The 27012-nt window shown below is 41.0% G+C and overlaps 1 protein-coding gene across 10 annotated transcripts in view; it reads right to left on the bottom strand.

Moving 5' to 3' along the window:
* Positions 1-27012, bottom strand: part of syne2a (spectrin repeat containing, nuclear envelope 2a) — a 96300-nt gene that overhangs the window by 58295 nt on the left and 10993 nt on the right. For 8 of the 10 annotated variants that reach the window (XM_080047862.1, XM_080047868.1, XM_080047867.1 and 5 more), the window contains exons 10-46: positions 26566-26679; positions 26323-26460; positions 25150-25314; positions 24933-25045; positions 24464-24632; positions 24186-24282; positions 23454-23662; positions 22728-22880; positions 22342-22479; positions 22121-22222; positions 21247-21414; positions 20616-20774; positions 19754-20521; positions 19245-19379; positions 18448-18602; positions 17599-17902; positions 17157-17278; positions 16329-16479; positions 14958-15784; positions 14181-14339; positions 13900-14050; positions 13377-13535; positions 13006-13173; positions 12775-12876; positions 11936-12139; positions 11181-11386; positions 10202-10309; positions 9333-9579; positions 8752-8834; positions 8311-8626; positions 7667-7819; positions 6455-6784; positions 6194-6318; positions 5612-5741; positions 4591-4761; positions 3224-4501; positions 724-894 (exon numbers count right to left, since the gene is read on the bottom strand). In XM_080047862.1, the coding sequence (XP_079903988.1) occupies positions 724-894; positions 3224-4501; positions 4591-4761; positions 5612-5741; positions 6194-6318; positions 6455-6784; positions 7667-7819; positions 8311-8626; positions 8752-8834; positions 9333-9579; positions 10202-10309; positions 11181-11386; positions 11936-12139; positions 12775-12876; positions 13006-13173; positions 13377-13535; positions 13900-14050; positions 14181-14339; positions 14958-15784; positions 16329-16479; positions 17157-17278; positions 17599-17902; positions 18448-18602; positions 19245-19379; positions 19754-20521; positions 20616-20774; positions 21247-21414; positions 22121-22222; positions 22342-22479; positions 22728-22880; positions 23454-23662; positions 24186-24282; positions 24464-24632; positions 24933-25045; positions 25150-25314; positions 26323-26460; positions 26566-26679 (8448 nt within the window). The remainder of the gene's footprint in view (positions 1-723; positions 895-3223; positions 4502-4590; positions 4762-5611; positions 5742-6193; positions 6319-6454; positions 6785-7666; positions 7820-8310; positions 8627-8751; positions 8835-9332; positions 9580-10201; positions 10310-11180; positions 11387-11935; positions 12140-12774; positions 12877-13005; positions 13174-13376; positions 13536-13899; positions 14051-14180; positions 14340-14957; positions 15785-16328; positions 16480-17156; positions 17279-17598; positions 17903-18447; positions 18603-19244; positions 19380-19753; positions 20522-20615; positions 20775-21246; positions 21415-22120; positions 22223-22341; positions 22480-22727; positions 22881-23453; positions 23663-24185; positions 24283-24463; positions 24633-24932; positions 25046-25149; positions 25315-26322; positions 26461-26565; positions 26680-27012) is intronic. The other 2 variants (XM_080047861.1, XM_080047865.1) reach the window with 2 other exon arrangements.

The following is a 27012-nucleotide window of genomic DNA, read 5'->3' on the forward strand; positions in this document are numbered from 1 at the left end:
TGCTGTCTGCAGCATCTCTCTTGAACAAACATCCATCAATAACACTGCTACTCTTATCTGTTCACTGTTTAACATATCTATAATTGACCTCCGGCCCTTTTCCGGACACTTAAAGCTATGCAGTTCTACTTAAAATGAAAAAAACTCCAATGCCGTGACAATGATTTTAATTTCAATGCCTATCAAACATATACTGCATATATTCAACTAGAGAAACAAATCAGAATGACATCTCAAAATGTAACTTTTTATACACACTCTAAAAGATAAAGGCGATACGGAAAACGTTTGAAAAATCACTTTCGACAAAATAAGTGAATATCCCCTCACAATCCACCACCTGTCCTTACGGTGTGTGCTCTGCAAAAACAATCTGGTGTTAATACACAGCCTAGGCCCTGTAAACCGGTACGTAAACAAAGAGGGCCCACCGTAGCTAGCAACATGCCCTTTACAGAGCATAGGCTGTGTATTTATTTACACTGGATTTTTTCGGCACACACACACACACACACAGTATGGCCAGGTAGCAGATCATGAGGAGATATTCACTGATTTTGCCAAAAAGTTTTTTTAACAAGCATTCTCTAAAATCACTGACTCCACCTTTAAGTTCAGATAATAGCACATCCATTTATTAACCCACAGCCACATGTTTTTCAAGTCTACGGGAGATAACTCATACAACAGTTTTCTTTTTCATTAAAACCTGTTGATACTCACGTTTATGATGTTACTTCTTTCCACCAAGCTCTGGATCCCGGACAAAACATCCTGCATGGTGGACCTGTGTGTGCAAGACTCTGGGGTTCCACCTGCTGTCTCCCTGGCCTGCGGGGAAGCTGGGAACGCCAACGCTGTCCTCTCAGTCTCCATGCTTTGTTGGATCTGAGGCTATACGTACACAGAAGGCAAAGTGTGTTGACACATGATAGCCTCCTTCCCACCCACCCCCCCAGTGTTTGTCCCCAGATAATAACAGTGTTTCCTGCTCTTTCCCTGCACTACAGTGGTAAATGTTGCTATGTTGAGTTTGGCCTAGAGAGTTAGAGCACAGTTATCTCAAGAATGCGCTTGAATAAGGAGCATTCTGCCCTGAGGGAGATCTTTTCATCTATAAAGGGTTGCCTCCCTTGCTTCATTAAGGGAAATAATTGATCTGTTATGATTTTGCGAGACATGGGGAATACCTTCACACGGCACGAACGGCTACGCTACTATTATTAAAAACAGGGAGGTGTCTTTTAAAACATTTTGGACATGATCCAGGTGTGAATCATGTCCACACCTGGTAGAGCGGAGGAGAGGATTTATGATTTACTTTAAGAAAAAACACTACAAAGTGAATATAGTTTATTATAGTATATATTGTACTGTTTAAGTCAAGTTTTACTTAGTTATTCTTCTCTCAAAAAGGGCAGACACATTAAGGTGCGTGTATGTACCAATTTTAAGTTGAACATGATGAAAGTACCACTTTTTTCTAGAAGTTTAAGTATAAAACAAGCCTTTCATACTAGGGGTTTGAATTAAAAATGACATTCCACAATAATCCCTCGACACAAATGTCAGCTATCTGCGGAGAGTAACCTACACTGTCATTATCCACAGTAATTACAGGACATCTTAGTGAGATATTCCTAAATTCCTTTGAGGACTGTTGGTAATATCAAAACAGATTTATTAACTGAAAAGCTCTGCATGAGAACATTGTGGTAAATCGGCTTTGTGACGCAGTGAGGAAGTGCAAGCATCACCAGCATTAGTTTTAAGTGGTCCCCTGATGAAATAAAATGCCAAACAAAAAGGTTTAGGCGCAGACAGGAAAGTAGTAATCTGTGTTTTTTCCCTTCTCCACATGTCAGTGCAGGCCTAGCCATCTGTAGTACCATATTTCTGCCTTGTCATCTTGACTTTTGCCCTTTTTGCATTCATAAATCATATCCAATCCTCAGGCTTAGCTAGTGGTGGATCCTCAAATTACATCATTTTTCCATTTTTTTTTTCATTTAAAGAAAAGTTAGTTATTTAGTAAAGATTAGATTGGTTTGTTTTCACTTTTCAGCATTTAATTTGGTAGTGCTTCATTTGTTTTATTATATACTGTTTAGAAGTAATTTTGTGCAACAGATTTTTTTACTTTGTCAGGAGAAAAGCACTTTTCTTTCTACTGAATAACATTTAAATGCCAAATGGTGGGAGGGAAAGAAGTTCTTGGTAATTTTAGGAATGAATTAAGAATAAAATAAAATTCACAAAATGTCAGATAAACCTACTTTTCAACACACACCTTCTTGAACATGAATAAAGATAAGGACAGAATAATAATTTATAAATGTCAAAGACGAGCCTGCTTGATAAGTGCTATTAAGGAAAGTAAGGACTGTGGATTTAGCTGAGACACCTTGGTCTTCTGCCAGCAGGGCTGACAAGCCTTTGACCACTGTTTGTTCAAATTAAAATCCAAATCACCTCTCCAATATGCACTGCTACTATTGTAGGCAGAAATGCACCCCAAAACACCTAAATATTTCAGGATTTCTTACATACACATATCCATATTCACAGAGGTGCAGATGTTAACTGTTTGAGCAGAAACCTGTCATTGTGTCAGTCTTAATTTGTATAACTGCATTCTGCACAGTAGTATTGATCATTATCTAATCATCAAGCTGTTAATGTCATTAAACAAACAGCATCATATTGGTGATCGATGGCTCTGATTTCATATCATTTATATAAAAGGGTTTATGTAATCACGTCTGGGGAGTCCTACAGAGTCACTTTCAAGTCTTTTACCCAAGAGTAGCTGCCCACCCAGCATGCTACACTAGCAATCGGGATAATTATAGGGTTACAGTATCATGTTAATACAGTAGTTCCCAACCTTGGGGAGACATTTGAGGAGTCGCAAAATGATAAACAGGATACTTTTTCAGACTCTCCTCCTATCTTTGGTTGTTTTTGTGATGTATCGCATAATTTGATACCTTTAGACTTATTCAATAATTCAAACAGTTCACCAGTGGTAGACATCCGCAACATGGGAGGAAGGTCACAAGCATAGTGTAAATAAGGTCACAAGTTGACATTGCTTTGTTTTGAAGGGTCACAATGTAAAAGAGTCAGGAGCTGCTGCATGAAAAGACAGGTTTATCTATCAGGAAGGGTGGTTCAAGAAATAAAGTACAAACATGTGAGAGTATATTTTATGATACAACACCTGTCTTTGTGTGTCCTCTGTGATCTCCAAAGATGCAGGCTCCTTCAAGTCACCTTCATCTATTGACAGCGTATTTTTGTCTTGTCTTTCTGGAACTTTTACAATTTGGGACTCCGGGCGATCGGAGGCACTTGCTTGACGGAGATCCACCGTTTTCTGTTGTTCAACATCCGTAAATGTTGTTTCTTCTGCCGATACACCAGTGAGCTGCCGTTGAGCTACAGTGCCTTGTGATTTTGCGGAATTCAACACCTCATTGTGAATTAATTCATGGGTTCCTGAGTTATCTTTGCATGATACATTGGCACCTGTAGATTTTCCCTTGTCAGATTTTGTACCCGTTAACTCCACTGTGTTGACTGGCAGTGTGTCCGCCGCTCGAGACTTGTTTGGTGCATCATTCAATAAGGCTGTTTTATCTGATTCTGGACCGACTAATGTTGTATTGACACTAGATTTCTTCTCAGTTAAACTTGAAATGTCTGTGGGCTTTGCGTCACTAAGCTCAGCTCGGAAGTCAGGTAGCTCCACGTCCAACACTATCGTATACACTTTATCTTGTTTCATACCTACACCCTCGCAGTAATTCTCATTTCCTTGAGCCTCAATTAAAGCCTTTAATGTCTCTGACTGTGCTGCTTGATGAAGGCTTTTTTTTAAGTCTGTTTTGTTCCTTTGGGGACTGATCAATGTTGTAAAGAGTTCGGATTTCTTCTTAGTCAATCCTTGACTTGAAACGTCTGCAGGCTTTGCATCACACTGTGTTGCTGTCTGAGAACATTTCTGGACATCTGGACCTACTTTTTCAGTTTTTTTCTTAGTGTCCAATACTATTGAAAACTCTTTCTTGGGGGTTACACTGATGTCTGGACGTTTGTTATCTAGGTCTTGAGCATCTGTGACTGCCTTACATGTCTCTGACTGTCCTGCTAGAAGTTGAGACACATTTTCAGAGGTACTTGTTAATTTGGACTCTTGGGCTGAGGTAATGTCTTCCTGCAATGGTTCAGGGTTCCCTTGTGGAGCTATTGAACTCTTGTTCAGTGTAGAAAGAGAGTTTGACATTACAAGCTCTGTGTTGTTTCCAAAAAGTGTCCCATGCTTGCTACTGAAAGGATTGTCATCAGCGTTTAATGTGCCAGTGTCGAAATGAGTCTTCAAGTTTATTTTTGGTGGAGTTGATGGTAACTGTTGGGGTTCTTGTTGAGTGTCTGATTCGATAACGTCTGGCATTTCCGCACATGGTAATGGACTTTGACCTTCACTGACCTGTGAAACCTGTTGAACATACATATTAACCACAAAATCATACATTCTCATCATTATTACATTAGGTGGTACAATTCTGTGACTGAGGGGAGACTCACCATGCACTTAGATAAGGTTTTGAGTGCAGATGTGCTTTCACTGAGGGCATTGGAAGCTCGTTTCTTCAACTTCTTGGTTGAGTTCTTTCCCAGACAGCTTAGAAGAAAATCTCTTTCCGAGAGCACTTCCTGAAGAGCTTGTTGAAGCTGCAAACCCTCATCCACAGCTGTCTATGAGAGCACAGACAGATATACATGTTTACAGGTAAAGTATGTATGTCGGCGTTTGGCCCATAACTGTACTGTGATGTGAAAAAGAATTTCCCCTTGGGGACAATGAAGTCTAAAGTATCTTTTATTTGCAATAATTAAGACAAGGGACATATTTTGTGGTGGTGCAGGCATTAGCACAAGTAGTGCTCTGAAAGTTTAGTATTTTTCTCATCTGGAAATGTGCTCAGCCAGTCTGTGTTGTATTTTTTAGTATATACTGTATTTGAGCTATATTTCGAACTCCAAATATTTGCTTGTTGTTGATAAGCAAGCATCATTTTGTATTTCACTGTTAGTCAATGGTTTTCAAATTATTTCATAGACATTGGTTGTCATTATTGTACATTATCAAATGGAAAGGATGGCAGGAACAGAACAGCTGGAGTTCAAATCAGAGTGACTGGCAGTGGCAGATGGCACGGCTGATGGAAAAATGAGTCACAACATGTTTATAATCTTTAGCAATGCCAAAAAGCAAACCTTTGACAACATCAACCATCTATTATGTTCACCATGTACCATTGTACCAAGTATTATTTATGAGAGAATGTAGCTTTGGCCTTTTTAAAGAACGTTAAAGTCCTGCTTGGTAGAAAAATCATGGGGTTCAGTTCCATGCTACTAGATATAGATTGCTTGGTCAGTTGGAATCAATGTGGGGCATTCTATAGTTTTCATAGGAACATTATTCAATAAGTTTAAAGAACTGTTTAAATTCACAAAATAAATGACACAAGAAAAAACAGGCAATGCATTGTGGTTTTTAATAGATGGATTGATAGATGGATAAACACATTTGTGGTTTTACCTGGCTGGGTGATGACGGTTCAGTTTGTACTGTTTGGCTCCACTTCTGCAGTGTGCTGGTGGCCTGACTCACCCTGTCAGCAGTGTTGTCTGCACACTCCTGCTTCTTCTGTACAGACATGGACCTGAGGCTACAGTGAGAACAAGAAGGAAGGCGGGAGAGAGAGAGACAGAGAGAGACAGAGAGAGAGAGAGAGAGAGAACAAACAATGAGTTTGAGCAAATGTTCAACCCCTTTTCAAGGTATAACTGTTAATTTTTTTTTTTGTATTCTTTTGGAACAAATGAAATTGTGTCATAATTATCAATCTGTGCTTGTTGTAGGTCCGTATAGCTCTATGAAAAGGTATAACGTCTATGTAAAGAAATGTGATTTTCCCTGATAGATCTGCCCTGCTATTATTGTTATTACACGATTGTCTTAACATTAAAACAATTGGTTTCAAAATGCTACATACAGTAACTTTAAAATACTGTAAATGTATTTGTGCATCTTGTAAAAACAAATTTAGATGATAATTCATTCTGAGGAGTATTACTTTTCTGATTTCAAATGAGGGAATGGGGAAAAAGAATGAAATACCTGTCAAGGTCTTTAGCGACTTCATCAACTGTCAACATGACATCTGCAGGAAGCGTTTCTTGTGTGACGGTCTTCTGCAAGCTGTTAACTCTCGCAGTCAACTCTGTCAAACTGGTATCAAGATCCTGAGGGAAAAGTAAATGATTCTATGTGTGAGTGTGTTTAGTTTGGACAGATGGACAATTATGTAAAGCGTGCACTACTTGTTATATGTGGCTATTCAGCGATAAAGCAACATTTCATTGGATCTTTAAACAACACCTGTATCGTGTACCACTGCTGTTTGAGCTGAATGACATCGTCTCGGATGCCAGGCAGACTTCCAAACTTTTCAGCCAGGTCTTTCAGTGCTGACTGCACACAGGTGACCTCTTCCTTTACATGTTGATTTCTCGGGTTGGCGTTTTCAGTGATCAGTGCCAGATTGTCTCTGATGCTATTGTCTAGTGCCCCCTTGTGGTTTTGGAGGTTGGTGACTTCCTTTAATAGGCTGGCCTGGGCATTGGCCGTGGAACTTGCCACGATAGAGTCCTTGAGTGTGACAATTTGTAATAGGTCTTTTTCTATTTCTGGCATTTCTTGTTGCAGAGCCTGAAAAGTGGAGAGAGAGAGAAATAATCACATGAAAATGCTCTTTTACATGGTATTAATAGGTGGAGTTAGCGATTCTCACAGTCTCACTTTGTCAAAATCAGTGAATATCTCCTAATGATCCGTAACCTGTCTGTGCTGTGTGTCCTGGAGAAAAGAAACAGTGTTAATACAAAGCCTAGGCTCTTTAAACGGCAATGTTGCTAGCTATGGTGGGCGTCATTTGTCTTTATACACTTTGTTTATGTATACCAGTTCACAGAGCCTAGGCAGTGTATTTACACCAGATTCTTTTTTTCAGCTGTTATGGAAATTAATATTCTGTGAATATATGAAATATATTTATAGAATATTGTATTGTCCTAAATTGTGAATCTTCATACACTAGACCAAACATTTCTGACCTTAGTCTTGCGTAAGAAAAGTCAGATTGTTATAACTAAGATAGTATGTACCGGAGACTAGGTCGCGCCAACGTATGTTGTTATGTCTCACTATTCCAATTCTCACTATAACTTCTGGAGAATGACTGCATTCTTCAGTCATTTCATTACAATCCCATTGCTGTATTGTTGTCTTGACTCATGTTTGCAAACATTAAAGATCTGTTTATTTTGTATTTAAACATTGTGTCATCTGGTATTAATTGCCTAATTCTCATCTTTTAAAAGGTTGATATTTCAATTCCACGACACAGCCCACACACAGTACGGACAGTTGCGGATAGTGAGGAGATATTCAATGTTGATTTTGAAAACAAGCATTCTCCAGAATCGCGGACTACACCTTTAATGCAGAAGGACAGTGAAATGAATAAATACAATTGGAGCCTGCTAGAGGTTGTACATGATTCACTGGGTCAGTTCGCTTCACGGTCCTCACCTCCAACGCCGGTAAATCAGCTGAGCTTTGTTTGTGGTCTTGGCAGGCTGACATCCTCTCCTCCACAGATGTCAATTTGTGTTGACAGTCCCGCAGTAACTGGCCCAAATGTTCCTCATTACACACACCTTCCTCCAGGCGGGAACACACACCCTGTGGACATTTCAGACAGACCAAGCCAAAGTCAGAGAGCTTATACCGTATATCGTTTCAGCGACTTATTGTGATCATAATAAACTGGTTGTTACCCGTGATTTTAAAGTTAACATTCAAACTACATTAAGTAAAAACTGTTTGTCGATGTTTTGGTAGTCACTCATGCTTGCATTTCTACTACTACCACTTTGAGTGTCAGAACTTGGGACATTTTATTCTTTTAGTTGTTGTATTTTTATGCCCCAATAAAGCGCTTTGAATTGTTTTGTGCTATATAAATGAACTTGCCTTTGAAAATCAGCATCACCCTAATCTGTAATTCAATTATGTTGGTGATTGACCTATAATCAACAAAAATATATATTTTTTATTTATATATAAATGTTTTCCAAATAAGCAATGTTTTCATGCACAAGCTGCAGAACTACGGTACAATTACCCCTGACTGTACTAGTCCATGTTAACGACTTGACCATGATTACTTTTACCTTCAGCTCTGCCGTCAGCGATGAGCAACAGGTCTTCAACTCATCCAATGAAGAACCCTTCCAGTTTTTGACGCTGGTTCTTTGGTCCAGCTCCCTCCTCTGTTGGTCCAGGCTAGTGACAGTCAACTGCAGGGATTCAGTCTCATCCTGCAGTTGACGGACTAGAAGGCCGGTCTGTCTGCGTTCAGCTATTCCAGGCCAGGGGAATACAGAGGGAAGCTGGGCAGTTGTTCGCTGCAGCTCCTGCACTCTGCTGCAGGCCTCCTCTCTCTGGGCCCGGTAGGAGGACATCAGCTCTTTATCAGCTAGTCCATCACTGAGGAGTAGCAAAATAAAGAATAACAGAACTTGTTTTCTTCATGCAATTCTACTACAATTTCACCTCACAAGAAACACCATGTTGCCCAAATTCAGATTAAGTCATATGTTGGATCTACTCACCTGTTATGAGGCTGAACTGCCGCCGCCTCCTCCTGTGTTTTCTTAATGGTAGCCTGCCCCTCTACTGATGCATTTGACACGGCCTGAAATGTATTGTTTCAAGATAAATTATTTAGCAATTTACTCTACAATCTAATCACTCTGTCTTTTCTTTTTTGTCTTTCTTTATCTGTGCATACAAATCTGCCAATTCAAAGTTTGTTCTACAAAAACAAAATCAACTCTCCTTATTAAAGAACATGTACAAACAACAAATCTGTGTGAGCACACCCTTCTATGACACTGCCCACTACTGTACTCGGCTCACGTGTGATTCAGACTGAAGGAATGAAGGAGTATACGCTCTTAGATAAAACCTCTGTTAACTATTGTGTGTGCACTGATACACAGCCAAGGCTCTGTAAAAGGGCATGTTGCTAGCTACTGTGGCCCCCATTATTCACTGATTTTAACAAAAAGGTGATTTTGACAACAAGCCTTATCCAGAATCACTGGCTCCACCTTTAAGTCTGTCAGGATAAAATCAGTCAGATATGTAAAGAAATTGAGCAGCTCAGTCAGAGTGGGTAATGTATTCTTACTTTAGTGGGGTGAAGCTCCTGCTCTGAAAGACTTTGGACACTGGATTCTGCACCAAGTGGAGAGCCATCAATTTGTGTCAGATCTCCAACCATGGATTGAGTGGACTCCTTGTACTTGTGCATTACGTTGGTGTGAAAGTCGTGGTATCTTTCAAGCAGTTTTTTACTCTTTTCCACCACATCACACTGTTGAAGTGTGCTGCCTTGTAAAGATGATACGAGCTGGTTGAGGGCCTCTGTCTTCACCCTGCAGGGATTCAGTATGCAAAGAGTTGATACTCAATTACGTCTTTAATGACACATTTCAAATGTCAATGAGGGGGTGGGGGGGACGAAACCATTAACTTTGTGTGGGAAAGGGAAAGGTTACCAAAGAAGTTCTAACATGTTAAACAAGCAGAGAGGGAGGAACAGGCCACAACCTGCAGCTTATTCAGGGTGTATACAAAGACAACACAATAAGAAATGCAGCTACAATGAATACATGTTCATATTAAAACAATGTGTTGGATGATAGAGCCTCTGCATCAGCCAACTTGGAGTGACACTTGAAAGTGGAGTCAGTGATTCTGGGCAAAACCTTCTCGTCAAATCACTGTCAAAATCATTGAATATCTCCTCAAGATTTGATACCTGTGTGTACTGTGCACACGCTGAACAGAAATCTGGTGTATTTACACAATAAAGGCTCTGCAAACGGGCATGTTGCTATGTGGGTCCCTTTGTTTACAGAGCCTAGGCTGTGTATTAAGACTGGATGTCTTTTCATCACATTCACAGTAAGGACAGGTAGCGGATCGTGAGGAGATATTCTATTAACTACAGCAGTTCCCCTATTGTCATCTCAAATGAAAAAAAACAGTGTATACCTTTGCTGACGTGCTTCCTCTTTCAGGAGACTAACATCCTCCTCTTTAGCGGCTTTTTCCTCCACAGTATGCAACCATAGTTCCAAATGCTCGCTCTCCCTTTGCAGCCTACAAGACATGGACATAGAGTATAAATGCATGCATGCACACAACACATGCACAGTATCAACAATACATTTAATTTAATTTAATTAAATTTTGTCTTTATTTCAAAATAAAATACAAAAAGCAAGTATGACACATCATACAAATACACATAACACGAAACAACAATAATTATAAAGTGTCATAAACCATATTTATAAAATAAATGTATCGTCTATGTCCGAAAAAGGAGTGAGAGGAAGCCGAAGCTTACGTATTCCCACTCCTTGTTCAATTCAGTATTTAGGCACAGTATGGGCAGCTATGAACAGTGTCCCAACAAATTCACCATTTACTTCTGTTTGTATTTTTAATGGAATTTGTTGACAAAAACCTCACCGCCAACCTTATCCTTTAAATTAAATGTAGGTATAGATAAAGTACTCTGATTCTAAAGACAAAGCACATATAATGTATTTCTTGAAAAGAGTATTCAGACTAAACAATGGAATCACACATTTTAAAATTGATATTACAGATTAACACAGAACTTTTGGGATGCAACTTAAAGGCATCCTTCATACTTAACTGAACACAACTGTTCCCTTAAATTAGACTAATTAGCTACTATGGTCCGTCAGGTAAAGTCTGGTTTGCCCGCTTAATTTCCCTGAGAGATCCCCTGAGGACAACCTTTGAAACACAGCTGAATGATGAACGAGGAAGAATCATCTGAATAAGCTCCAGAAATACTGGCCCAGCAGCTGTGTCATGCCCTTATTGTAATGTGTAACTGTTGCATGTCATTTTCAATGATGTGTGTACGTTGTCCTCATTTTCACTGCTGTATCTATATCCTACACAATACATGACAGTTGAATTGATGCCTGCTTACCTGTCTAAAGCCTGTATATTCCTCTCTGTCTGTTCTTCCACCTGGGAGTAGAGCTGATGGGTGTGTCTGACAGTCTCCTGCACCTGAAGCCCGTCCTCAGACAGACTGTGTAGGCTCAGTGGACTGGCTATGGAGGCCACAACACGCAGGTCCTCCAGCACACTCTCTGCCTGCTCCTCCTGGGTCTGGAGGGATAACAGGACATCCTGTAGAGAATAATAACTAAGAGTCAGTGAATAGCATCAATGTCTACTTAAATTTGGACACCTCAAACATGTACATGAAAACTCACTTTGTTGTCAAATTTTAGTTAAACATTTTTGAAGAGTATAATCACAAGTGTATCGGTACACTTGCACTACAAGTGCCAAGTTTATAAAACAAAACCAAATTCTCTTTGTACAAATAATAAACATTTCTGGTACAAATTGATGCAATCTATGTTGCATTCAGGCCATTCTTTCCAGTGTGTATGTGCTTTTTTTTTTACATATATTTTATGTGTTTATGAGTCAGTGTTCCTTGAGAACGCTTGTCAAAATCAGTGAATATTTCCTCACGATCTGCTACCTGTTTGAACTGTGTGTAAGCTAAAAATAAATATCTGGTGTTAATACACAACCTAGGCTCTGTTAAATGGTATGTAAACAAAGGGTATGTTAACAAAGGGCCCTACCGTAGCAACACACCTGTATACTGTGAGAACCTAGGCTGCTTACTAAAATGGAAAGTTAGCGGATCATTTAAGCACTTACCTTAAGTTTGGCAAGGACTGTTGTAACATCTGAACCAGCAAGAGTGCGGAGGGAGTCCTGAATCTTCTGGAGGGAGTCGAAGCATTCAGCCATCCTAGCAGCAATTTGTCCCTTTGCAGCCACCGTCTGCGTGTAAACATCTTCAGCTTCAGACACAAGCTCCCTCAGCTGCTCTATCTTCTTCCTCATCTGGGTCTCCACAACCTAAACGCAACACAAATCAATCAAGAGCCTGTAGTAACTCCGTATGACAGACTACTGACAGAATACGGAACCTTTGTGAATGTGTTTCATTGGGTGGCATTCAAAAAATAAACGTATAACCAGATTTGCAATAATGGACAGAAAATACTGTATAAAACATGCATAATGTTCGTTATTTCCCAGCTAGAAAAAGAAAAAAGTTGTTGTGTACTAAACAAGGTTATAAAACTAAAAAGTTGAACTAGGCTGGAGTTCACTATACTCATGAAATTTATTTAATATGACCTGGTGAGACCAGCCTGTTCTTCACATTTGTTTCTCTCCCGTAGATCAGTCTGGCCTTTCTCTGATCTCCGTGGGAAGGAACTCGGCGCTGTCCATTAGTGTAAGCCAGCCCCTGATTGGTCAATCTAGCCTCCAGTCAGACCGGGCCCTCCCCACTATGCATCCGATAGTAGAAGGCCGCCCCTGATCGGTTCTTTAAGTTTTCAGTTCAAATCCAAAGCTGCCTTCCACTGTAAGGGACCGATGTCAGGTCAAAACGCGAGCCCTGCAAGATCAGGCTGGTCTCGCCAGGCTATTTTTGATCCTCCTAGAAATACTATTTCAACATGAAACACCTGAAATATCTGTACCTGCAGCTCCAGTGGGGGCTCTGAGCTCTGAAGCAGTGCCTGAATCTCAGAGGCTCTTCTCTTGAAACGCTCCATATTCTCCTCCTGGGTAAAAATCTCATTCTGGAGACAGGTAGAGGGAGATGAGGATTTTTTTAATGAAACTATTAAAAAAACCTAGAGAACATTTCAACTTCCAATAAGACCACCCAGACAGGTTTATCATGCAATGAAAGAGTAAGACAGTTTTACCTGCAAGGCGCAGATGTCTTCCTCTGTCTCAAAGGACAGAGACTGAGCAAATACCGCTAGTTTATCAGCAGTCCAGCTGTCCACCTCCAATCCAAGCTGGAGGACCCCTTCCCACCGAGTCAGACTGAGGTGGAGGTTTTCAAGGTGGGAATCCGTTCTTTCTGATATCTGCATGAATTTATATTGCAATGAATGTAAGCACTTGAAAAATGCTGAAAGAAATAAACTCTTAATACAATTATCTGCAAGAAACCCAGAAAGATATCAACTAAACAAAAAAATTCAAAAAAGAAAATGTGTTAGAAAAAAAAGTTAAATGATCAGATCAACGGATTAATTCAAATATAATATAACAATTAAGTTGAACTCACATCCAGCCAGCGGTCCATGAGAGCGTCAGCTTCATTCTCATATGGAATGGCAGTGCATTGTGGGTACTGACGTAGATAAACGTGAAGCTGCCTGCAGACACTACGGAACTCATCTATGCCGTCTCCAAGGCCGCTCAGCTCTGCTTTGGTTTCCTGGACCTGAGAAACCCCACACACAAACACAGACATTACAAATAAAACTCTCACACACACAAAGATGTACCAAGGACACACACATGATTTGGTTTATGTTTACTGTACTTCACCTGCAGAAATACCAGATTCACAAAAAGTGTTTTTCCGGATTCAATAATATATCTCATCGAACAAAGAACGCTCCTAGTGCAATGTAACACTATGCTTTTATGATGAAGACTTCTATGAATGTATTGTTTAATACTATATTTGTATAGTATCAGTTCTCATTATATTTTTGTATTTGCAAAGTACAATGATAATAAATGAATTCACTAGCCAGTTCACAAACAACACAAAAAGGTATGAACAGTATGATATACCGTACCTTGGTGTGCAGTCTCTGTAGATTGTCTTTCCCCATGTAGGAGGCTTGTTCACTGATGGTGCTTTCAGCCCTCTGCAGTGTCCCACTCAGCCCACCACGGACACTCTGGAACCTCTTAAGCAGCTCTGTTAAGACATTACACTGCTCCAGCCTGTGTGCGAGCCATAACACAACACACAACACACACACACACACACACACACAAACACACCTCAGCAAAGAACCATAGCCCTACATAGTAATAAAGGAACACAGAGGAAAGAAACGAACGGTCTATTTACCGTTCAGTTACAGCTTTTGTTGTCTCCTCCCAGACATCCCTCAGCTCTCTGTTTTGAGTGCCATCAGTGATTCCTGATTGTGAAGTCACATCTTGTATGTACTGCAGGTCAGTGAGGTGGCCAGCAAGACGACTCTCCAGCTCCGTCAAGGCACGATTCCTGCAGCAAAACAAATTAGTATTATTCCACTGAGTTACACAAGATATGGTGTGAATGGAGGGTAGAGATATTCTGGGAAAACACCATATGTTAAGAGTTATTAATGTGTAAGAGTATTGGAATACCAGTCAGGCAAAGCTTGCACAATAGAAATAATGTATAATACAAATGTACATTTTCCATTTTGACATATTGCTGCATCAATATAAAAATGAAAAAGAAATGTCATGCAGGGTTCTTGTATTTCACTCAAATTAAACAAAGCCTAAGCTCTGTAAACTGGCATGTAGACAAAGGGTATATAAACAAAGGGGGTTTAACAACACTTGATATTTTTTCAGCACGCACACAGTTAGGTCGGGTAGTTGATCGTGAGGAGATATTTACTGATTTTGACAACAAGCATTCAGGATCATAATTTTTCATGTTCCATTCTATAATTGTTTACATATCAAATACCAAAAGGTTTACAATCACAGTTAAATATCTGGAAATCAGGTTTGTTCCATAACGCACTCTTCATTGCTCTACTGTAGTAAACACCACCCATCAGGTATTCCAGTGTGGGTACAACATACACTATGAATAACTTTTTTAAGAGCCAGATCAATGTTGTACCTGTGATGCAGAGCAGGCAGGGTGGGCTCCTGTAACTCCAGCTTCTCTGCAGCTCTTTTTATCTCCCTTAGTTTGGTTAACAAGGCGACTCTCCTACGGACCAGACCCGCCTTCTCTTCTCCTTTTGTCATAGTCAGGCCTCCTCTCTGGTCCCTGGCTTTGATGGCTTCAGACTTCCATGTTTGGGCCTTGTCGCTTCCTCCCTCCAGTCTACTCTTTTTGGCCTCCACCACCCCTGACTCCTCTTCCGTGCTTCTTTGGCTGGGCCCCTGCTCCTGTGCCCGGCCCTTCTTTGCTGAATCATCTATAGTATTATTTTGATGTATCTCCAAAGGACTCAACTTTTCACTCTCCGGAATCTGCTCTTTTACGATTGGAACATGTATCTCCCTCTTTAAGGCTCTCTGCAACTCTCTCTCCACATCTACAGCTTGCTGGGACAATGACATTGTGATCCCCACCGCCTTTAAAGTGCTGTCGATGCTATCGGATAGCTCGGCGGCGGCCTGGAACTTCTGCTGCATGGCTAAACGCCAAGCCTGTCTCTCCTTCTCCCATTGGGCCTCGTTGTGCTGCGTGCCGGGGTCCTGGTTCTCCGGCAGTGTGGAGGGGGTCTCGGCCTTGACTTCCCCCACAGTGCCCAGGAAGTGATCCAAAGCCTGGGCAGCAGACTGAACCCTGTCCAGCCACAGTCTGAGCTGCTGGAGGTGGTGGACTCGGCTGTGGAGCTGTGGGGATGACGCGGCGGCTTCAGGGCCTTGTGTTTTCACATCAGCCCCTTGTTCCGACAGCTTTCTCATCTCAGACTGGAGACCGTCCTCCATCTCCTGGGTACATGCAACAAGGGGATTGTGAAGAGTTTTTGCAGCCAATGGTGTAATATTTTTTCTATTTAATTAAAGCTGATATTGTAATAACTATCCAATGACGTAATAACATTTCTGAAAGAGAGAGAGGCAACAGTATGGGTAAGTGTGTCATTGAAGTGCGATACTTTATAGCCAATAAATCAAACTTGAATAAAGTGATATTTTATTACATTTACCGGCTCCAGTCATTACATTTTTAAAGGATTTTTAAAGAAACCCCGCCAATAATCTAATAATTATTGGTATGCGAAAAGACAAATTTCAATGTAGCCTTGTGTGAATTGAACAATAACGCAACTTAACTTACATTATGGGCAAAAGGCTATTACGTTATTGTATTGTATTCTGTATTGGCTTGTATTACATTTAAAATGGAAAACTTATTACGTTATCGGCTGCTAACACATAATCAGCGGTTATAACTTTATCGGTTGCTACAATAGTGTTTGCAACTTTCTCTCTGAGAATTGAAGTATTAACAATTTGAAAGAAACATACAAACCTTTAAATCAGAAAGCAGTCTAGGATCCACTGAGGTGAAGGTGGAGATGTCCACAGACTCTCTGATGATCTGATCCAGTTTCTCTGTGATCAGTGCTGTTGGATCATCTGCACACTCCATCAGGTCTGTGGTATTCTCTACAGATGTCATGCTGCCATAGAACAAAGTAAAAGCAACTTTACAATAACAACACTTAATTCGATTATGAAATATAGCTGATCGGGTTAAAGGTGGATTCAGTGATTCTGGAGAGCCCTTGTTGTCAAAATCAGTGAATATCTTCTCACAATCCGCAACATGTCCGTACTGTGTGTGTGTGCTGAAAAGAAACCTGGTGTTACTAGATATCCTTGACTCTGTAAACTGGTTTGTAAACAAAGAGTATGTAGACAGAAGGGGCCCACCGTACGTGTCAGAATATCAGTTTACTAGGCTTTGTATTAACACTGGATTTTCCTTCAGCGCACAAACAGTAACCTACATACAGGTAGCCGATCCTGAAGAGATATTGACTGATTCTGACAAGGGATTTTGACAACAAGCCTTCTCCAGAATCACTGACTCCTCCTTTCATGATTAAATCAAATAACTCTATTATTAAGGTACTGATATACTGTACCTGTCAGTCAAACATGGATGGTTTGTGAATATTATATTAAAAAAACATATGTTGTGAAACTGTCATTGTTAATGTATACTGCTGATAGTGATTCAATACAGCCACGTTTGGGATATGTTTTCTTGTGTTAATCAGTCAGGCCTTAGTAGAAACTTTATTTAACATGCCGTCAGTTCTTCAAACAAGTGAAATGTAAAGGCAGTACTAACCCGAACCTTGCCAGTACTTCCTGTTGGGCGAGCTTCTCTTCCTGTGGTAGGACGGCCGTCTCTGGTATGAGGGTCCACTGTGCCTCCTGCTTGGTCTCCACAGTGTTGCCCCTGACAACAGCCTGGAGAGAGGGGAGAGTGGCATAGTAACTGTCCAGTGACGAGAAGGAGGGAAATATGGAGCAGTGATCCTATCCAATTACTGAGGATTATTGCCCTGCAGCTGCCGCTCAGCCCTGCGTAGGTCGGCCCCACAGCCAATGAAATTTGCTGAGTTTTTTTTTTAACCAGGCAGACTTAAGGAGAGGCAACTTTGAATGCAATGTTGTGAAGTAAATAAGATTCATTAAGGGCAATTAACATAATGCAACATACACAGTGTAACATAATTTGCTTTATACTACAAGTCGGATACAAATAAGAAAAACAATAAGGTTCATACCTGTATGTGAGTTTGGGTTTGGGTTTTCTGACTGCTGTCTGGGATGTGCAGGAGACGAGCGGTCAGCTGTTGTTCTTTGGCTCGTAGTATGGGCTTTAGATGTGTCCCCGTCCCACCGCCTGTATGTTGTTTACGTGTAGTGACATCACCAGGAGGCTGCAGTGACACAGTGCTCCAGACAGGTGAGCGGTCTGGCTGTAGTTCCTCCACGCTTTGTTTACATGGGAGACGGTGGCTCTGCAATGTGTGGGTCGACATGCCAGTCGCTCCCGGTGGGGGGTTTACCCTGGGCGGCCCTCCCCTGCTGAGTTAAGAAATAGTTAAAGAACAAAAGGGGGTGTGGGGGGTGGGGGTCAGGGGCCGGTCAGTAACAACCACTCAGTCCTACAGGCGTCTCATTAGATCACAATAGACTGGAAGGATTACAGTGGGGACAATGGTTCAAAAATAAGATGTCTGCTTCAATTAAATTCAAAGTGTATGGACGCTGTAAATTGAATGTTCATTTTGAAGACGCAGTCAGCGATTTTGGAGAACCCTTTTTTGTCAAATACAGAGAGTATCTCCTTAGATCCGCTACCTGTCTGTACTCTGTGTGAGCTGAAAAAAATCAATCTGGTGTTAATCCACAGATTAGGCCCTGTAAACTGGTATGTAAACAAAGGGTAAGTAAACAAAGGGGGCCCACCATATCTTTCAACATGCCCGTTTACAGAGCCTTGCCTATGTATTAACACCAGCCTTTTTTTTTCAGCGCAAGTGTTCTCCAGAAATGCTGACTCCACCTTTAAAATGCAGTTGTGTCTAATATATCACAGCTCATGAGGCGTCTTCTACGCATTTTCTTACCAGTCAGATGGGAGCACTGTGTCGCTGGGTTCCTGTGCTCCGTCTGACTCCATCAGTTGGTCAGTTGCTAGGTGGAAGGGTTGACTTGGCGTAAGTGTATCACACATCTCGCGGAGTGATTCGGCCCGTTCCTCGGCAGATCCTTCTACGGCGACCTAGGATGAATGTAAACTTAAATCAAACTTAACCTAAAATAAAGTATCTTTTCTTTCTTGCTAACTGACCTTTTGCCAAAATCCTACAGTTTGCCGCCACACAACACACTCAAGTGTTCATGCAGATGTTAGAGTTAGGCAAATACCTGTGTTTGCAGCAAAGGCTCATGGTCATTCTGGTCAGTGGTTTCATGCGGAGCGTTAGTTTGTGTTTCAGATTTCACAACAGAAAATGACTGCTGATTTCCCTCTCTGATCTTAGACAATAAGAGGGGAACGAAGGCAGCCATTTCTCTGCGTACATCCTGAGTGTGACACAAATGAGCAGACACGTGTTTATATTTCAAAATAAAATATGTGAGAAAAATGTAAGCGGTGCCTTCTTCTCGTGGCAAACCATAGATGTTAAAAGGCCCAAGTATTAGTTAGTTGAGAGGATCAATACCATTGTAATAATTGCCCATTTTATATGAAGCTACCGAGTTTGAGCATGTTATATGTAGTTTAGCATAAAGACTGGAAATGTCCCAATTTGTTGCCATTAGTTAAAGTTAAATTTAAATCAGAGCGATAAACCTCTCTAAGAAAGAACCAAATACTGTATTCTGTTCAAAATGTAAATGTGTGCAGTCCCTGTCATACCTCCCACTGCTTTCTGACACTGTCGGACAGGAGCATCAGGTCCTGGAGTTGGGGCCCGGTGCAAAAGGCTCCGAAACCATCCACTGCACCCAGGAACTCCTCCAGGAAGGCAGGCTGCAGAATCTTTAAAGCTCTCTGCACAGAAAACACACATAGCTAGACAAACACAGACAAGCAGTGCCAAGCAAAACACCACCGACCTTTAAAGGTCTGAAATCAAATGTGAGATTCCAAGGTATGGGTGTTGTTGCATGGACATTATTTATGTACTCTGTTTAAGCACTCTCTTTAGCAAGTACAAATGAGTTTTTTTGGAAAATGAATGAACATTTTTAAATAAAGTGCAAATGAAAAATTTGAAAAGTAAAATGGCTGTAAATCACTTTTCATTAATTTGCTTTTGTTTACTTTTTACACGATAAATACATTTGAGCTTCTACTCGTATTGCAACGATTATGTTTCCATGCTGTCATTCCTGTTCTCCATCCTTCAATACTTGAAACTATACCTTTTTCCTCTTGGCTTGTGGTTCTGAAATCTCTTTTCCACTGAATAACTGGATGGCGTGCTGGATGCGTCCTTGCAGACACACCCTGGCCTTCTCCAGTCTGCTCCTGGCCATCGACTGGGCTTTCAAATGAACTTCACTGCGCATCGGCGGCTTTGGAGATGTTTTAGCGGCCAGCAGAGTGGCTGGTTGTACTCTTATTCTGGATTTAGTTATTATTTCAGTTTGTGAAGGGGCGGAGCTTTCCTTTTCCTCAGGGCCTGGTATCACTGTATGTTGAGACACAACTGGACTTTTTGGACACTTTGATTCAACAGGAGCGTGGGTCATAGCAGGTAGAATTGGAACATTTTGACTTGAAGCTTGAGGGTGGGCTTGAGAAATTGGCCGAGGATGGATCCTTGGACTAGATTCAGCTTGGAAAACAGTTTGAGCAAGAGGTGATTGGATATGAGTTACTGGTTCTCTGACAGGCTGAATCAGCATTTGGACATGTGGTATGACAGTGGCTGGTTGGTTATGTGTGTTGACCCCCTGGTTTTTAGGCTGACCCCGAAGACCCCCTCTTGACCTTGGTTGAGGCGTTGGAGATGGAATTTCAACTGAATCATGATTTGGGTCCTGAGTTTGCAGAGTGACGTTCCCGATCTGCTCCACATGTTTGGTTCTGGCCACAACAACCGACCCGGCCTCTGCATGCCTGTGTGGCTGACAGGCCGTTTCAAAGTGTTGGCGATAACCAAGGGAACTAAACATGCCAAGGATCTCCTGAAGATATGAACCATGCAAATTACATTATTTCATTGAAATATGCCTGTTGAAACAGTGCTTAAAAAGTTGACCATACTTTGAATGAACTCACCTGGCAGTGGGAGACAGCCTCTGAGATCCTGTCCTGCATGACAGAGGTACTGAGGTTCTGCAGAGGAGAGGATTTCTGTACTCGCGTGACAAGTTCCCTCAGATCCTGTCCCTCTATTACAACCTGGTTCTCTAGCTGCAGGCCTCGAGAGATCAAAACCTGAAAAGGATTATATATAATTTTTTCTTTTATTTTTTTACTTCTCCTGGCCCATAGAGAGTCTGGGGATACTGCATATTTTTTTTATCAATAACCATTAGTAGTTTAGCTATAATTACTAAGTGGGTAAAGGAAAGTATGAAAACAAGTACAATGGTGATCAGTTGAGAATAACATCTCTTCTGTAGCCTTTAAAATCAAATTTGCAACATGACAACATTTGCTATATTCAACATGGTCACTAATAAAAATAAACACTATACTTTAGATCCATCAATAGTCAAGCAAGAGACCCAAAGGATTATACTTTATAATGTACCAGCAATTTGTTAGCAACAATAACGCTGCCATCTTTTGCTCACAAATTGCCTAGGTGAAAAGACCTCCAGAAACAGCTCAAGTGATGACTTTAACATAAAACTAAAGAATACGTGATTAGATGGCACACAACAATTTTGGTTCGCCACTGCACCTTGGCTGTAGGTTCCAATGCAGAGCGTCCTTTTTGCTTTCCGACCCTGAGGTTCTGGTGACAGTCCAGGGCTTCAGTGCTCCAGTGGTCTAGCTCAGCCAGACGACCCTCCAGCTTAGACGCAGCCCTCTGCAGCTCTCCACAGGCCCGCTCCGCTTCAGCAAGCCTCTGTTGTGTACGCATACAAGTATTTTGAATGAAGCCTATCCTTCATTTATCTTACTAAAACACAGGAGAGCAGCGCTTTCTACACAGGATCAACACATCTTATTTGTAAGTTATTATATTGAAGGTGGAGTCAGCGATTCTGGAGAACACTTGTTGACAAAATCACTTTTTGTGAAAATTTAGTGAATATTTCCACATGATCTGCTACCTGTCCATACTGTGTGCGCTAAAGAATAAATCCAGCGCTAAGACACCGTCAGTCTACTTGACTGACTCGAGTTGACTGGGAGTGCGTGGCTTTTAAAGGCTTAGCCCCTCCCCTCAGACCAACCGTGTACTCAATTATTCAATGAACTTATATTTAACACAAACTAACAAATCCTAAATAAACCAAATGATTCTCACAGAAACCACCAATTTCCAGCATAAATATCATAAATTAACTTTCACTCCCGCTCATACACATACAACTATTACCCATGAGCAAATAACAGATGGTATCTCCCACCATCAGCACACCTGAGTCCCCTGCTGTGCCCTCTAAATAAGGCAGATTCAACAGTACAATTTGTGTGAGTAATTGTTGCTAATTAACTGCAATGGATTTGTGTAAAGTTGTGAGCTTCATAAAGTCTGGCTTCAGACTGTATGAAATGAGGCCTTTTGAAAAGCATCAGTTAATCAGATCATTTCTGCCACTGCCTACCTGTGGGAGAGTCTGCTTGAAGTTCTCTATGTCGCTCCTTGTAAAGTCTGAGGTTGGACTGAGAGATGAAAGGTCCACGTCTGCCATCTTTTTACTCAGTAGCTGATAATAAGAAAACACAAGAAGTTAAAAACAGACTATCTCAGGCATGGGAAGATTTAAAAATCACTAACACCCATCCATCCATAAATGATTCTTGAATTAGTTATTACTTTGCCCACCTGTAGTTTCTGTCGGTTGGCCTTCAGTTGGACTGAGGAAACGTCCAGTGGCTGCCTCAGTAGCCAGCTGGCCTCCTGGGTCAGTGAATGCACCGTTTGAAGACACGGTGGGCCGACACTGGGCTGTGATGATACTTCCTGAGAGAGATATGCTTTGTGACTATTAACCTTTTTATTTCTGTCTGATCCTATGTTAAAAATTAAATAAAATAGCACTATAAAAACACTCAAAACTATGAAATCTTTAACGCAATAATTTACAGTATTCTTTACTGAACCTTCATGTTATGTGCATGCCACTGTGAAAAGGCATAAGCACTTTGTAACAGCGTTAAGAAAGATGCTATACAAATGAATAAATTTAAATGTAAAATATGTGTACTTACAAACATGGTCCTCTTCCTGCATTCAGCCCACTGCATATTGACCTTGGAGATTTGCTCGGCCATAGCACGGCTGGTTGCCGTTTCTGTCACTTCGATGAGCAAGTTTCCCGCTTCGTTTAACAAAGCGTGACATGACGTCCACTCATTCATATCCTACGGCAACCAAACCAAAATATTTAAAAAAGAGGTGAATCTAAAACTTTTCTTCTGCAGCCTGAATTTAGAATTTACTGCACTGTAATTTACTGCAACTTAATTCTTACATATTTTGCAGCTCTCAGACACTGTAATTCAAAGTTAGCCTGGTGAGACCAGCCTGATCTTGCGCAAACTTCTCATTAGTTTTTTTCCCACAGATCAACGTTCAACCCTTATAGTGGAAGGCAGCTTCTGATTGGTTAATTTACTCCTCACTCTAGCTTTGTGAAACCAACCGTATCTCACAAACGTATTCCTCGATCCATGTTGACGTCAACAACTACAAGAACCAATCAGGGGCTGCCTTCCACAAACGGATGGAAAGTAGGGAGGGTCCGGTCTGACTGGAGGCTAGATTGACGACTATTTGAACCAATCAGGGGCTGTCTTACACTAATGGCCGGGCCAGACTGATCTGCGGGAGGGAAATCGTGCAAGTCTCGCCAGGATACTTCATAGCTGGAGTCATGAAGGAATATATTTTTGAGTTATTCATTGACAAACGTCTGGCAAACAGGCTGAGGTTACCTGCGCCTCCACAGTAGCAGGACACTGGGCGTGTGCCTGTATCCTCTGCAGCAGCCATGTCTGTAGAGAAGTGAAGCACTTGTCATAAGTCTCCCACACAGACACGGTTCTCTCCATCGCCACTCTCACCGCCGCCACCGCCTGCGTCAACACTTCAGCCTCACTGTCCGCTTCCTTCACCTGTCGGGGGACACTCTGGGAGTCTTCACCTGGGGGGCGGGGGCAGGAGGGTCAAGGCTTGATTAAATATTCACTGATTCACTGACTGAAAAAGAGTCTCCAGTCTCAATTGGATTTACCTGTATAAATAAAAGGTTAGAAGTCTTGTCTTTTAACAATTTAAAACATTTAAGAAACGTATTGTCTACAAAGTTTACAACATTTTAAAAACTTAAAGGTAGACTAGTTTTTTCGTGGAGAAAGCTTATTGTCAAAACACTTTTTTACAAAATCAGTGAATATTTAATCACGATCCGCTACCTGTCAATACTGTGTGTGCGCTGAAAGAAAACATACAGTGTTAATACACAGCCTGGGCTCTGTATGTCAACAAAGGGTATTTAAAAAAAGGGGGGCAACCATAGCTAGCAACCTGCCTGTTTACAGAGCCTTTAGGCTGTGTTTTAAAACTGGAATCTTTTTTTGACAATGCACATTCTCCAGAATACCCTGATTCCACCTTTAAAGCTGGGATTTTTTGCTTATACAGAAAGACAGACATTTAGCTCATACCTAGGGCTGCTTTGCTGGTGTAAGCATTGGCCTTCTCCTTTAACTTTTGGAGAGCGTCCATCAGAATCAAAGGCAGGCCTTGGCGCTCCACTGTTTCCTGGTAAAGAACCCAAAAAAGGTTGTAATCACTTTTACAGGTTTCTCTGGAAGCTTCATTTGTCCCATGACTCACTGGGCCTAGACTAAAGCCAAAGAGTAAAGCATTCATTCTCCACACATAAGAATGTTTAGTGAACTGTTGTTACAAGTTTTTTTTTTGTGCTCCTCCAGATACTTACATGCCAATCCTGCAGAAGCTGATGTACTGTCTCCTGGGATTTAAAGGGAGCTTTCCAGATCTGAACCTTAGCACTGAGGCGACCCAGGAGGTTTAATACAGTGTGATGGGATGCCTGGTATTCCAACTTGATCCCTTGGTACTTGGCTGTGACTCGCATACTGGTTAAACTGTTATCAGATAAAGAAGTGAATGCGTTATTTAATTATTTTATTGAAACCATACTGTTGATATTTCTGTACAATGGACTTAAAGATTTGGCTTTAAAGGCGCATTATGGAACTTTCAGAATGTCCCTCTCAATAGTAGTATATAATAATATAATAGTGGTGCAAGTGGCGCCAGTAGCTGTGAAGTAAGCTGCAGCAAGTGGGGTACTCTCAATACGTCAGCATGCGCAAGAACCAGTCACCAACAGTGAAAAGTTGGAAATTAAGTCATGACAGAGGTTGAACAGTGACGTCACATACCGTCTTTTTATCTCGTCAAACCTCTGAGGGGGAACCAGAACATTCCCTTCGTCATCCGTGTTTTGGTAGTTATCAAGGGTATTGACGTGGCGGCTCATTGCACAGATTAAAGTCTGTAGAGGAAAACAGAAAACAAGATTATAATCCCATAACACTACACAATGACAATATTTTTGCCTGTTCATATATACTGTACATGTTCAGAATACAAACTAACCTTGAGCTTGTCTTGTTGAGCTCTTGCTTCTTTAGCGGCCTCTGCGTGATCTTTGGCTGTCCCTCCCTCCTCTGTTAGCACTGCCTCTGCACGTTGTATCCACTCCACTACTGAGTCCAGAGGAGGAGGGAGACTGGAGTCCAGCTCTGCCTTACATTTCTGCAGCTGAGGAACGACAAACCAAATACACAACCTGGTGTAAGCACCAAACCTGGACATTGTAATGTTGTATATTGAGTGCAATATAAAGTTGTTGCTAGGTACTTTCAGTTTTTGTTGATTCCAGTTGAACCTTTGGACAAAAGCGGTAGTGTTTTTACGATACCAGCCCCTAAGTGCTTGCTGGCAGAGCATGTTTAGGAAGCGTAGTGAAAGAAAGGCAGCAGGATGAATCGAAATGAGGTTATGTATTTATATGTCAGATTATTAATGGTAATATGACAATGGTGTTTGGGAAACATAGGATGCAAAGCGGTTTAGTCCCTCAGTTCCCAGGAAATCGGACCCGAGCAAAGGCTTGGGTCATAACTATATTTAGCAAAGTAACTGAATTTATCAGCCGGCCGATTTAATCGGCCGATTATAGCACATCTCCGGGAAATCGGCAATCGGCAAAATAGCCGATTTTTAGTCATTGGTCGTCTCTTGACTGTCAATAGTAATTGATATAATTTATATAGTGCTTTATTGGAGGTCATTCAAAGACAATTTACATCGTACATATAGAAAATCATACTTATAGAAAAAGAAAACAAAATACAGACAAATTAAAGATAAGGTTTGATGTGGAGTCAGGTGTCATTATGCTTTCTTAAAGAGGTGAGTTTTGAGTTGACTTTTGAATGAGTTTATTGAGTCTGAGTTGCTGATGTTTGGAGGGAGGGAGTACCAGAGGGTTGGATGCAGTTAAATAAAATGCTTAATGTCTGAGTTTGAAAATGCGTTTTTAGATAATGCAAATTTTTATTAATAAAAAGTTCCTGTACACCTATCGACAGTAACAAGTATTTAAATATATTTAAGGGTTAAAAAAAGTTAATTTTTTGAATATGTATTTTGGGAATTTTTTTAAAGAATAATCGCAGATTTAATCGTTATCGTAATTTTTCTCCGAAAATAATCGGCATCGGCACTCAAAAATCCATATCGGTCGGGCCCTAATCCACAGTTCACCTCCTCTTCCAGGCGATCCCATGCCGTCCTGAGATCACACTGCTCCTGGCTGAGCTCCGGGCAGCGTCTTATGGAGGCGAAGAGGGTCATCACCGGTCTTCTTTGCTCAGTGAAGGAGGCATTCAGGTTCTGAAACACCTGGGGAACCACACACAGTAACAATATCTGATCACTGTACAACAATACAAAAAATATACGCCAATAAATGTTTTTGTTTTTTTCAGCTCTTGAGCTTTGCCTTACGTGATATTTTTCAGCAAAGCTAGAATTCTCCGTAGCCGTCCAAGCCTCAGACAGTTCCTGGTAGGCTTGCTCCAGCCAGCAAGTCACCTCGCGTGCTCGCTTACTCGAAGAAACCTATATTTGTTTTAAATTAAAACTGTCACTAACTACATTTGAGTAAAGAGGAAAACAACTTCAGAGCTACAAAATAAATGGACAAATATGCCCCATACTTACAAAGACCAACAGTGAACTATGTTTTTAAACCACTGGAAACGGTTGCAAAAAAGCGTCCCTCAAATTTAGAAAAAGCCATGCGTCTTATAAAAAGATCAGTCAAATTATGCTGAATTGTTTGTCAATCAAAATGATTACACACTGAGAGAAAAACATAAAAATCTGCATACATTTGCAGCAGATGGAACTTTTTTCTTTTGTGTATTGCTACCTGCCGTAACGGTGAGACAG

Source organism: Ammodytes marinus, assembly GCF_949987685.1.
Source record: "Ammodytes marinus genome assembly, chromosome: 19".
NCBI lineage: Eukaryota > Metazoa > Chordata > Actinopteri > Uranoscopiformes > Ammodytidae > Ammodytes > Ammodytes marinus.